General features: G+C 34.5%; 1 protein-coding gene across 4 annotated transcripts in view; it reads right to left on the reverse strand.

Annotated features, from left to right (window-relative positions):
* LOC149570565 (uncharacterized) overlaps nt 1–13,540 on the reverse strand; it is a 133,620-nt gene that overhangs the window by 63,646 nt on the left and 56,434 nt on the right. For all 4 annotated transcript variants that reach the window (XM_089823152.1, XM_089823153.1, XM_089823151.1 and 1 more), the window contains exon 5: nt 9,226–10,413. In XM_089823152.1, the coding sequence (XP_089679278.1) occupies nt 9,226–10,413 (1,188 nt within the window). The remainder of the gene's footprint in view (nt 1–9,225; nt 10,414–13,540) is intronic.

Below are 13,540 nucleotides of genomic sequence, written 5' to 3' on the forward strand. Positions count from 1 at the left end.
TTTAATATCTTTTCCACTTTTAAATTTATTTTCGAAACTTTAATTGATAAAATATTTATTAACTTAAATAATAATATTATTTAACATTTATTTAAAAATGAACTCTAAATATAATATTATTAAATAATTATTGTCACGTTCCAAATTTAAACTTATAACTTTTATCTTCAAATTTTTATTTTTATTTAATTAATTTTCCAATTAATTAAATAAAATTAAATATTAAAATATCATATTAATTTTCCATTTAATTAAACCATTAATTAAATCTTTTAATTAGGCTTAATCAATAGAAAATACACTAAAGACTCATAAAGTAAAATACAAAAACCCATCAAAGCAACACACATACAAAATCAAACTAAGGGGTTAATATCACGAATTACGCCATCCAACGTATTCGGAGGGTACTCGACTCAGATACTTGTCTTAATTTTCAATTAGGACAAATGGCTTAAGGGGTTGGGATTTGGACTTGAGAATTTATCTCCCCTCTCTTACCATTGAGATAATGTGATAAGGTATGCTCATCCTGGCAATTCAGGGAAGTCGATACCCAATACCTACAACCTACATAAAATCCACGCATGTACAAGCACAATATATACTAAACTAAACAGGCAATGGCAGGAAGTGGTGCATCGTGTAGATCCCGACTAGCAGGTGACTACGACTCCCTTAACCACATCAGAAATGCCACACATAAAGAAAACAAACACACACACCATACACATGCAAGTATGGGGTAAGTATCCATAAAAAAACACATATGATAATAAATCATCTAACTAATCATCATTAATAACTACGAACACTGTAATAATCATCATACATACATGAAATATAAAGTACCAAGTAATCTCATCATATAATAAGCTGAATTTGAAACAATATCTGATAATTTCAAAATAATGTTACTAATAATCATCAACATAAAACTAGCCCTAAAAGAGTTCGGCAGCAACAGCAAAATGCGAACTAGGGACAGGCACTACATATTCACCCTTCCCTAGTGGATTTTCTTGAGCCTATCTTGCAAATTTAAGATTTTCTTCCTAATTAGGATCTATGTTCTCCTCATCTTGACTATCAAATACTACCTCAATGTAGTGAATTTTCCCCTCTCCCACAAATTTATGACCTAGTGCCCATGCCTTTACAATTGAAGCACAAGTTTTGCCTTATGAGTTCATCGTGCTCTTCCTTTTCTAATTTGTTTCTAGGAGGTGTGTTGTTTGGAAAAGGATTTTTATCAAAATCTGGCTTAAAGAGTGGCCCTTTGTTAAATGTCTTTCCTTTAGAAGGAGGTTCTAATTCTCTAGCCCATTTTATGGTTGTTTACCAAGGAGGATTTATGGATTTAACTCGCCCTTTGATAGTATCAGATAATCCATCTGTAAATATCATTGTTTTCTGTCTCTTAGTGATTTTTGTTACTAATGCTGCTAATTTTTCAAATTCAGAAATGTATTGTTCCACCGTACCTGTTTGTCTAAGCTGAGTCAAATCTTTGAGATGGAGTTCACGATCTTTACAGTCAAACCTGTCAATAAGTCTTTCTATGAAAATAGCATAAGTGTTAATCTGATTATGACACAATGTAATTTGTCCATGATGCCACCATTCATGGGCAATTCCCTCCAAATGTAATGTTGCGTATTTGATGGCTTCATCCTCCATCATTGGATTTAATTGCAAGTATGAGTCAAGTTTTTGTACCCAAGCTCTAGAAGTGGTTTTACTTGACCTATCAAAATATGGAATGGACATTTTACCAATCTTCCTTTGCAATTCATTATTATGTCCGCTTTGCCCCCTATTCTTATGTTTCATCCTAACATCCAAATATTCTCTAAAAGTCATTGATGCCCTGAAATCATCACTTGATTGTATCCAATCATGATAGATTTCTTCCTGGAATTCCCTAATAGTGGGTTCTCTTTCAGGTTGTGGATTTCTAGGGGTGAAGGTTGGCATGAAAGGTCTTGATGAAGTTGAACCTTTAGGTTGTCCATTTACTAATTGGTTCTCCTGTCCACCTATTTCCCTTACATTATTTTGATTTTGATTCAAGTTATTGTTCATGAATTGTGCCATCAAATCTGCCATGCGGTTTACATTATTTTGCATATCTTCTTGGCTCCTGAGTAATGCAGCTATGAGATCCCTAGTGTCATCTATGTTTCCCATATTGTTTTCAAAAATTATTTCCTCGTCTTAGTATGGTCGTCTTGTATGTCAACCTCTATGGAGGAGTTAGATGATTCTACTTGATTGCTAAGTCGTCTCCTTTGCCTCACCCGGGTATTCCTTAGACTATAAGATGAAGATTGCATATTCAATGATTCATCTTAATTAGGATTATTCCCACAGGATGGCAAGACAGAAAACTTTAATACCATAAAATCCAGATTTTACAAGACAATTTCCAATATTGTTCTAGGTTTAATTTCAAACTTGAATGTAATTACTAGTAATTATCTCCAAACAGAATTTACAAACTCAAGACACAGATTTATTGTAACACCAGATACAATCAATTGAACCTTGGATCTATATTGAATTGATTTATAAAATTGATTTGATCATATTGCTAAGGAATACATATTAAACTCAAAAATATGCACCTGGAAAATTATGCAAATATATATATTGGGTCCACACCAATGCTCCAAATACAATAGGAAATATCTTGGAAATTCTCTACAATTCTCTAAAATTATCTGACGACTCCAATTCAATATAAAATGTCGTTTTGGCTTCTTCAGACTTCTATTTCCGGACGTTCAATCAATACTTCCTCAAGTTATTTGGTTCTTTGTCTTAATCAACTCTCAGGCTGGTTGGATTTCTGCGATCATGGCATCCCTTCGTCTGATTCGCTCAACGGAGAATGGATTGACCAATCCCATCAAAAGCCTCCTCACTCAAAACAAAATATTGAAATTGTATCTATTACCATTATGGAAGCCATGAAACTTCGTGGACACTATGCTAACGTGGTCTCTACTTCCATGATTATGGTTCTCGTTCCACCCGATCATATGTTCTAAACCAACATGTCAGTCAGAGGGTATTTCCTCGCAAGAGGACACCATTATCTTTTGTTTCTTGTTCACGAGCCCAATACTTACACTGACAATATAAATCTTCCTGTTTGCGTACAACACAATGGAAGGATAAATTCATTGTTCACCAATCGTCATGAACCTTGTCTGTTAAATAATACTCCTCACCCATTTGTCTCCACTAGGCCAGATGTACATATTTAGTCAAAAGGAGTTATCTGTCTCTTGGTCACTGACCAACTTTGATCGAATACTCAATTCCCTTTGCCCTCAAAATTGTCTATGGCCATTATTTAACTTGGAGAAATTGGGTGGAAGTCCCATGAACTTCCAAAACTGACCAACTGAATTGATTAATTAATCCCAGAAAGTTAACTTGACTACATAATGAAATGTTATTATCCCTTTAAATAATTAATTAATTTATATTAGTTCAAAAATTTGAAATGTGAAACTAATTTAAAATAATTAATATATTATTCTTGTTTATCTATCTTCATAAAGATAGTTCTAGAGGAACATTACAAATGAATGACCTCTTTAGGGTCGTTTTAGGGTTTAATAGCAAAAAGGAGCAAAAAAAAAGAATAAAATAAAACAATAAAGCACATGCAGAAAAACACTTTTAAATCATTTTGGCATTGGAAAAACCATCTAGGCCCACAAATGCTCTCAACTACATTTGGAGGTACCCAGGAAGCTCGCCTCCACAAGCATCCACAAGCCTGGAATGAGCTTCTCAGGCGCATCCGGGCAGCCTCCAAATGCACCTGCGCACCAGAACACATCAGCATCAGCATTCAATGGTTCTAGGGGAGAATCGGTATCTAAGCGTAAAACAGTCATTTTTTGAGGTTGCACATTATGAGCACCAACTTCGCGAGGGCTTGTATTTTGACAGCTAGAATTCAGCAGATTCTTTCTCCTGTACCACACGATTTGGAGATTTTGTGTCGTATTCGACTTGAGAGCAACATCATTATGTTGTTTTTAAAGAAAAATATGCCATTTCTGTTCCTAATTGTATGCTTCTTGCAAGGGTTTCTACTCTTGCATGGTCTGATTATTTTTCATCTGTAATTTCTGTGTCGTGTTGTTAACATGCAAGCTAATGTTATGATCATTTTTCGGTGTGTTTTTGTTGTGCAAGGAGGGTTTTTTAGCCTGTTTTTCGGTGATGTGACCTTAACACCAATGACGGTGGGTTTTTGGTTGGTGCTTTTTCATCTGTTTCAAAGGTCACAGCTTCGTCTAGAACTTCATCTGCAGCATTAATTGTTGGCCATGTTTCTAGGTGTCCACGACATTGGGTTTCATAAAAAAAATTCCAAAAAAAATATTGTTCGTTCTTTTTTTTCATAAAAAACTATTGTTCAGTTTTATATTTTTTCCCTTAAAAATTATTGTTCAGTTTTATTATTTTTTCCTAAAAAAGTATTGCTGGGTTTTATAATTATTTCCTAAAACAATTAAGCTATTTTTTTCCTCAAAAAAAATTAAGTCTAAGCTATTTCAATTTCCTCCTAAAAACCGTATCCGAGTTTTCCAATTTTCCCACAATAATCATGACTGGTGTTGTAGGTCTTAGGGTTATTTTATTTTGCCAAAAACATTATTGGACTGTTTTGACAATTCTTCCCATAAAAATTCTGGTTTCTTGCAGTCAGTTTTTGGATTGTAGTTCTCATATGTAAAAGTTTTGATGTTTGTTTAACAAAATCATGGCTTTTTTTATGGAAGCAATGGAGGGTTTGGTATTTTTTCCTCAAAATCATCATTTTAGCTTGAGAAGTTGATCGCAGTGCCTCTGGCTAAAGAGAGGGATAGCTTTGTTTCCCAACTTCAAGTTCAACTTCAAGTTGGAAGGATTTTGGTTATCTTGGTTTTATATCTGCAAAATCAACGAAGGTCTTTACAATAGACTCATGTCACAAAACATTTCAAGAGAAGGGGGCCTTCTATATATTCATGACCAAAAGACCGACATATTATGTCTTCTGTAGGGTAGGTAGAACGATGACCATCAAGTGAGGGTATAGAAATATTTTTATTGTTTCTATAATGGTCATATTAGTTACTTCTGTTAGTTTCTAATTTATTTTGTAATCTGCTTTAAATAGAGCATTTTGTCTCTATTGTATATATCTATTAATAATAACAGATACAAATGAAGCCCGAGATCCTCTTTTATAACCACTAGAGACACCCATTGATCTTCCCTTTTCTTTAACTTAAATTTGAATTTGAGGGGAATAATAATAAAATAACTTTATCAAAACCTCACTTAAAAGCCATTAAGTCACAATATAACTTTATTAAATTAATTAATACTAACCTTATGTTTCACTGAAGAATAATATTAGATGAATAAATTAATTGATTCCCTTATTGTTGACTACAGCCTATGAGAATTAAAAAGCCAAACAAGGTCACCACGAACAACTATGTGGGAGGGGAAAATACATCCTCAGTGGGCTCCTATTCACACGTTAACTTAGGTCCTAGGAGTCTCTCTAGAAGTTTTAGTTGTCACATATATCATAGCTTATCTTTTAGATATTTAATATTGTATCCTAGGTCGTTGTGTTGTCTCATGTTATAGGATTAGGACATATGCCATATTGTTTAGTCCTATCACTCACCTTGCCTACATAAGCAAGGCTATCGAACTCTAAGTTCTAACATATCTTATAGAACTTAAATAAGATCAGTTCTTCCACACTCTCTTGCAGAAGGAGGTCTTTGGTTTTCGCAAGAGATCTTGGGGTGATGAGCCATTATTTAGCTCCTTCGTGATATTAAAGCTCTAGTCTTGTGAAAACACCTCTCAAATCTAAGGGTGGAGCTACTCCCAAATGAGAAATCTTGGTGAAACTAGTAGAGTATAATCTTCTCTTCAATCATCTCATGACCTAGAAAATAAGGAAAACTTGAAAAAAGCATCAGATTTCCTATTTATGGGTTTCTAGTGCAGGTTCATTTTGGAGCATGTTATAGCAAATCTGACCTCACCATGAAATTTAGGGAGTCAAAAAAAGTTAGTCTTGCCAATTGTTTCACTCACATTAGGCTTGTGAAGCCACATCTATAAATGTTTGAAGCTGGGAGGTTGCCATATCTAGCAAGTAGCTGAATTTTTGGAGCACTTCAGATCAAAATAAACCCTGCCATCACGTCCCAAATGCCCAAAAACCCTAAGGTCAACACTCAACCACAAAATTGAAGACTTTCTCCAGAGGTTTATTTGCCTCACTGCCATTATTTCATACAGATGTACAGTTGTCTGTATGCCTGCATTAGCAAGCATCAGTCACAGCAAGCACATCAGCAAAATTTTGGCATATTCCCTGCAAGCTTGCTATCTACTCCTCTTAGACTTGCAAGTTTGTTAGCTATGTTTCTTTGTAAATTTCCAATAATCTGTGGTTGCAAGTTTTTATTTCATGTTATCAATGTTGTACCTTTACTTATTATTATTTTATATTCTAACGTTCTCTATGGTTTTAGGGAAAGTATCTTCTTGTCTGTTTCCTTTCCCATTCAACTTCTATTGTTGTGTTTTTCTCCTCCTCTTGAGGTAGCAATATTTTATTTACAGTTTATTATTCATTTTTTTAGTTTATCACATTGTTTCTTGTTCCTTCATTTCTCTTGCCAGTTCTTGGTGTTACATTTTCCCAGGTTTCCCTCACCATGCACTAAAAAGTGTTAGACATCCTTACTATTATTCTTGTATTTTGTTATACATAGCTGCTCTCAGTTCTAGATACACATAGGATAGAAGCAACATATTAACAATCCGTTTTAATTTTTCTGCCATAGAGGTGGAACTACAAAAATAAGTGCTTGAACTGACTATTTTGGTAAATTCCCAACTCGAAGCAATTAACTGTTTATCCCGTGCTAGATGTAGGAGGCTTCATGAGTGTAATTTCTTCAAAATTCAACATCTAATTCAATGGTTAAAATTTTCTTCCCCTCTTTTGTATCAGTTATTTGGTTTGATTTAATATAGTTTCAATGGATTCGCATTATTCAACGCAACCTGTATTTTTTCCTATTATTTTTCTGTAGTATCCTCTTTGTTGTTGTCTTGTACTTGCTAAGATTTTGCAGATACTTGGAGCCTATACATCTTGTTTTCTATGCACCATGGATATTTACATAATCATGCAAATTCCAGTGTGGCTGTGACACTGTTTATAAAGTGCAAAACTGCCCAGATCTGCATTTTTTGTTACTCTCCTATTCTAGCTTGATATCCACTTTTCAGTCTCTAATATTTGGATAAAGGCATACTGCTATCACTTAAAACAAATAAACATAGTTAACACAAGCAATATAGACTTAGACAGCATTGCTATATCACTGCTCTTATCTAAAAATATAGTGAAATTGAAACCTTCATGTTTTATTTTATTACATTTCACCATCTTCTATTGCTCAGGCAGCATTACAAATTTACAATACTATTCCACCCTCCTGTTGCTTGAACCAGACAGATTGGTAAAAATAAAATATGTTTTTGTCCAAAGGTTGGTTTGGCTTGAACTACAATCATGGTTTCAATCTTGTGCCCCCATGGCTGATCTAGTTGACTTATCACCTCCACCCTGTCATTTTGTAGGGCATTGGGGGTTCAGGCTTGCCCACACCGACACTTTGGATAAACAATGGAAAAATATTTAACACCTTGACAATTCCACCACACCATATGATATAACTACCTCGCCAATTGAGCGAATTAACACCCAGACAATTCACCAACAATGGTCTAATGATTGGACCACGTCATTAATACCTGGGTGGGTCCAACCTCTTAGGCATGATGATTGGTAGACTTGACCATTGCACAAATGAATGTTCATTTAGCTCATAGAGAAGCCTACTTCAAGATGTTTGGGTTGGTTGAGGGATAAGCCTATAAATAAATCTATTTATAAATTATAAATATAATTTTTAAATTATAATCAATTAATATTATAACATTTTACTTTTATTTATTTAATATTGACATTATTATTAAATTATATTTTATGATGCACATTTCCTTTTTTTACCTGTAATGGGCCGAAGCCTAGATTAATTATTATTATTTACTGTAATTAATTATTATAATGTGTTAAGTTCGAGTAGACTTGAACCCAAGAGCTCCCACATTAGAGACTCACAAGTTACCATTGTGTTGAAGGCTCTTGCCTACAGATTTCCTATTTAGTTTTATACATTATTTCATAAAAAATAATATTATTGTGTTAAAATGATATTTAGTCATATGATAATATATATATATATATTTACTATTTAGTTGTATATATTATTTCATAAATTAATTAGTATTAGTTCATTAACATTTTATCATATTAATATTATTTATTCATATTAGATTAGATAAATATTATTATATAATTGGGATTTTTTGTTACGGAAGTACCCAGTACATAAATAGCGCCCAATATTAAATTGGCATACTAGCGCATCATACCCACATACCAATATCAGCATCCAATTCCAATTCGGAAACTTCGAGAAAGAGAATTAGGTAGGTTTTATTGTAACTTTGTATAAATACATGTCTATAATAAAAATAAAAGAAACAGTAAAGACAAAAAAAATATCAAAACATCAAAGGTTCATAGCCATATTTGCTAATCCATAACTTATAACAGCAGTGTGTAGACACATCAGACTAAAAGATGGATTCCTGTCTGTAATTAATGAATGAGAAAATCTGTAATTTGTAAATCTGTAACAAATTCCATTTCAGAATATCATGTCATTTTAAATAAGTAAATAAAAAAATCTCATAAGACAATGACTTATCACATGATCAAACTATGTATAAGATTCCCAGTGTGCTTTGAAAAATGAAGTGAGTTTATATGCCTTGTCAATCGGAATAGACTATACCATCAACAAGTTGCTAGTTCCAGTCAAAAAAACATTGTTAACAATTTAGCCAATGGACAAGCAAAGTGGAACACAGATGTATCACAAGTAATGCTGATAAGATTATACATCAACACAAATATGAACCTTAGATAGAGACATGTGTCACAAATAAAAGCTATAAATGCAGCAAGTTTCACATAACACAACAGTGTCTAATGATGATGATGTAGTCAAAGACATTGGTGCATTTATCAGTATAACTTACCTGCTCAGAATTTGCTCGAGGATTCGCTTGTAAAAGAACAGCAGTCAACAGTGATGGCAGACCTACCAAACCTGTTTCAGCAATAACTGACACTAAAAATGCAACAGATCGATTGTTCATTGCTACTGGCACTTTTTCACTTCTATTTCTTGCCAAAACCCTCTGTTCATCAACCTTTGCTGATAGAGTATTATCTGACTCAGACTTTGCCTCTTCAGCTGATTTTCCACCACTTTCCATTTGTGAGCTACACGAATCTGTCTGTTCCCAAGTAGCAGCTTCTTCTGGGCCGATGTTTGTCATATTTACTCTAGTTGACTCTGGCTGTCTGGTGTTTACACCATTTTCACAGATAGCATTCTTAAGCTCCTCATTTTTCTCCAATGCGGGCAGTTCAATCTTTGTCTCATCTTTCTTGATCAAACCAAGTTCACATATCTGTGTTCCCTCCTTCACAATCAATTCAGATGGATGATATTCAGCTATTTTCTCTGCAGAAGAATCCGACACAGAAGTCAAAGTTCCCTCATTGTGTGTAGATTCAAAATTTTGTGTTGCAGGTAACATTACCAATGGGGTTGAGCATGCTTCCCAGCCTTCAAATAAAAGATTTCCTCTTCTATGCGTCAAGATTCCTAATAAATTTAGCCCCAGAAGGACAGGAGATGGGAAAGGAGCCCCTTCTATCTGAGGTCTATCAAAAAGAGAAAACAAGTCACGTAAATGGTGAATAACTTTGCAAGCCACAATCAGTTCAGCCAAGTCATCCTGCATCTGCATTTGATGCTCATCACAGCAAGTGTGACCCATGATAGCTGCAACAGACCATAAAAGCCCTTCCAGTACTTCACCTATTGTTTCCAGTTTCTCATCAAATAATTTATCAGTTGATGAGTTAGTAGTGTTTCCTGACACACCAGCATAACTATTATTTGATGCTGCAATGGTACAATAATTCTCAAGAGCTGTAGACAGCATAGGAATAAGAGGGGGCAATAAATTACGGGCGATAAAATAGCTGCGATTGGCTGCTAAAGTTAAAACAACTTTCATTATTCGGAGAAGTGAAATTGTTGTCTGACAAGCTTCTGGCTTTGATGTATGTGAGGCAGGAAGTGCAGAAGCAATAAAATCAAGTAAGCCTGCCTGGCGAGCTGCATGAAGTTCAGCTTCCTTTCCTTCAAGGTACTGTAAAAAACCAACACTGTCAGTATACAATAATATGAAAACATGAAAAAAACAACAATGCAAGAACAACAGATGCGGGATAAGACTAGGCTGCACAATAAATTTTGCAGGACATCACAATCATATGAAACAGATGCTTCAATAGCCAAAGCACCATTCACCCAAAAAATATTAAAAATACACAGATTTTCAAGATACACTTTCCTTCTCAAAGTGACAATGACTAGATTATCAGAAGATCTCACAATTTAGTCTCTTCATTTTGGTACTGATTCGACACTACGAAGTACAGTAATATATTAATAATAACAGTAATAATAATGACCACAACAAATAACAGATAATCAGATGTTCTCTTACAGGAAGTATCTTTAATATTGTGTGGTACAGGGAGGCCCGGAATCAGCATACCTTCTCTAGCATTGACTTACTTTTTAAATGACGATGCATATGGTTTTTTGTTATACACTGGCCATAATGTTACATGATTACCTAATGTCAACAAAACATTACAAGCAGGCAATCACAAAGCACTATTAAATCCACAGTATACACCATTCCCTGTTTTAGACAAGGGAGTCCTATCTGACAACACTAATAACAGATAAGTAAATCGGCAAGAAAATGTTGTTAGGGTAGTGTTGATGTGAGATTTATTTCACTGCAACATGCAGAATCACACACTCAATGTTTTGAAGTGAAACACCAAATACTTAATCCTCTCTTGCAAAGTAAGATCATGGAATGCCTTCAAGGTTCCTTCAATTGTGAATTACTAAGGAATCACTAAGAGGACTTATGCAGTTTCTCAAGACTTTTCAATTGGATTTCTAAAGATTTGGTTTCACAATGCGCAACAAAAATAAAAATTTTTTAATTTTCCAACTCCGGATTCTCAACTTGAACTTAACTTCTTCGACTTCTAACTATGACTGCAAGGAAGCATGGATGAACTTGGACTCTACTGAGTGCAACATTGTCAGCTACTCCACCCACCTAGTGCAAGTTTCCAAGGTATACTCTGTTGGTTCCCAAAACCGCAGATTGGAAATCCAAGAGCCTGCCACTTCTCCGGTAGGACTTCTCAATCAGTTTTGGCCAACGAACGGAAATCGCTCAGATTCCCCTGCACTTCGGGCTCCACTACACCCAGGCGGGTAAACCTTCACCTTGAACACTGACTACCCAATTCAAGGGTTTTCTATAGCGAATTTAAACTTTACAAGTTCCTCAGCTGGCAAGGTCCTTGAACTCGATCAGAATGAAACTGAAACTGGATGCTGAATACTTGATGATTGAATGTTTTGTATAAATTTTGTAAATAATGAATTTGATGCTTGCAGGAGGAATATAGATTTTCTGACTTCAATAGAAAGACCAGTGCCTTCGCTTATCCGGGCGATAGAGTCAACTTCAGAGAATTTTTACATACAACTTCATAATGTTCAATGTATTTTTACTGCAAACAATTTTGATAATCTAGATGCGACAGACCAATTATGACACAATCTTAAATTAGTCCAGATTGAATTTTAACTCCACTGAGACAAACTGGACACAGCTGTGGAAACAATTAAATATTTCACAACACCTGCGATGATCAAATTTAAAATGCTTAATTGACCATGTCCACTTATCTGATAACAAAATCATATATAGAATTTTAAAATATATTTATGAAGGACGATTCACCTGCAGTTTAAATCTCCGCGCCATTAAAGGTAAACAAAAGACATTTTTATTTTATTTAAAAATAAAATAATGGACTTTATTACAAAATCATAATATTGCCCTTATCTCTCCATACAATAAATATAAAATACTTCTCTTCTATTGAATAAAATGTTCGGATATATTACAATGTTGAATTCTTTGCTTGGTTCCATATCTCCCTTATATATCTAAATAATATGAAAGATGTGACCTTTCAAACTTTAAAAAATCACACCTATTCAATATACCCTTTTAAAATAAAACAAATGACTCCCGATAACCAATCATTTTTTAATGTTTTATTATTATAAGCAATTTAATATATCCCTTCAACCCTTTTAATTATTGATGGTATCCCCATAGTTATAACTTTGGAAGACAGGCATTGATTTTTGCCATAGATCAAATTGCTTGCGAAGATCAATATTTTCTTGCCGTTAATGGATGACTTTGATTTGGACCTTCCTTCCTACCGTTAATCTCCATCACTCACTGAAAATGCGTGCTCCAAGGTTATTGGTTGTGCGAGTGAAATGTCCGGAGGTATTCAACGTTTTCATCTTGCAACAAATCTCCAAAATATTGCCTTTAATTAAATTTTATCGGGCTTTCATATAGTTTCCGTTTATTAATTCATTGAGGTATTGTTTCAGGCGACACTTTATATTGGCATATAGGAGAATTTATTTTATCTTTGATGGAGCCTATGCGGCAGCTTCTTCCATTAATCCCGTGCTCGGTTTGAATCTCAACGGCTTCCCTAATCATTTTAGGGCATGAGTTTCTTCCTGACTCCTTTGTCTTCAATGCAGGCAAGCATCCAAACAAGGCTCTTTACACTTGGCATCAATGTCTTCCACAAGCGATACAAACTTTTACTCGGGTGTATGGGTTAGACGTCCACCAGTCACCTACAGATTCCAGTTGCTCCTGTCAGTCCAAGAATTCATTTTTGTGTTCATATTTATCAATGAAGATTGGATATAATTCATCTTTTTGAAGGGCACAAAGTAGCGTTCTCTGTCTCTGCTATTGCGCTATTATTTCCTTCAGTTGGGCTGATGTTTCACTGTATATGATAAACAACACTGCTGGATGTTTGAATTCAAATCTGCATACTTGTTTTTAAGGTTTGAATATCTAGGAACATCACTGAGTGTCCTTGGGACCAGTTATAACTGTATATGTTTGATGAATTTATCACTGTATCTTAAACTAATACTATAATTTCATACATTCCTCAACAGCAATCTAGAATACCTCTGAGGTTATACCCAATACTGAACCTGATATGAAGCTCGAATCTGCCCAATACTCCTTCAAACATATCTGTCGCTTTTGAAAAATCTCCATCGTGCCTGTAATTTTGTTGTCACTTTTCAATGTCTCTACAATCACTGAATTCATGACAGCC

Source organism: Cupressus sempervirens, chromosome 3, assembly GCF_028749045.1.
Source record: "Cupressus sempervirens isolate cs-2001-9-10 chromosome 3, ASM2874904v1, whole genome shotgun sequence".
Classification (NCBI taxonomy): domain Eukaryota; kingdom Viridiplantae; phylum Streptophyta; class Pinopsida; order Cupressales; family Cupressaceae; genus Cupressus; species Cupressus sempervirens.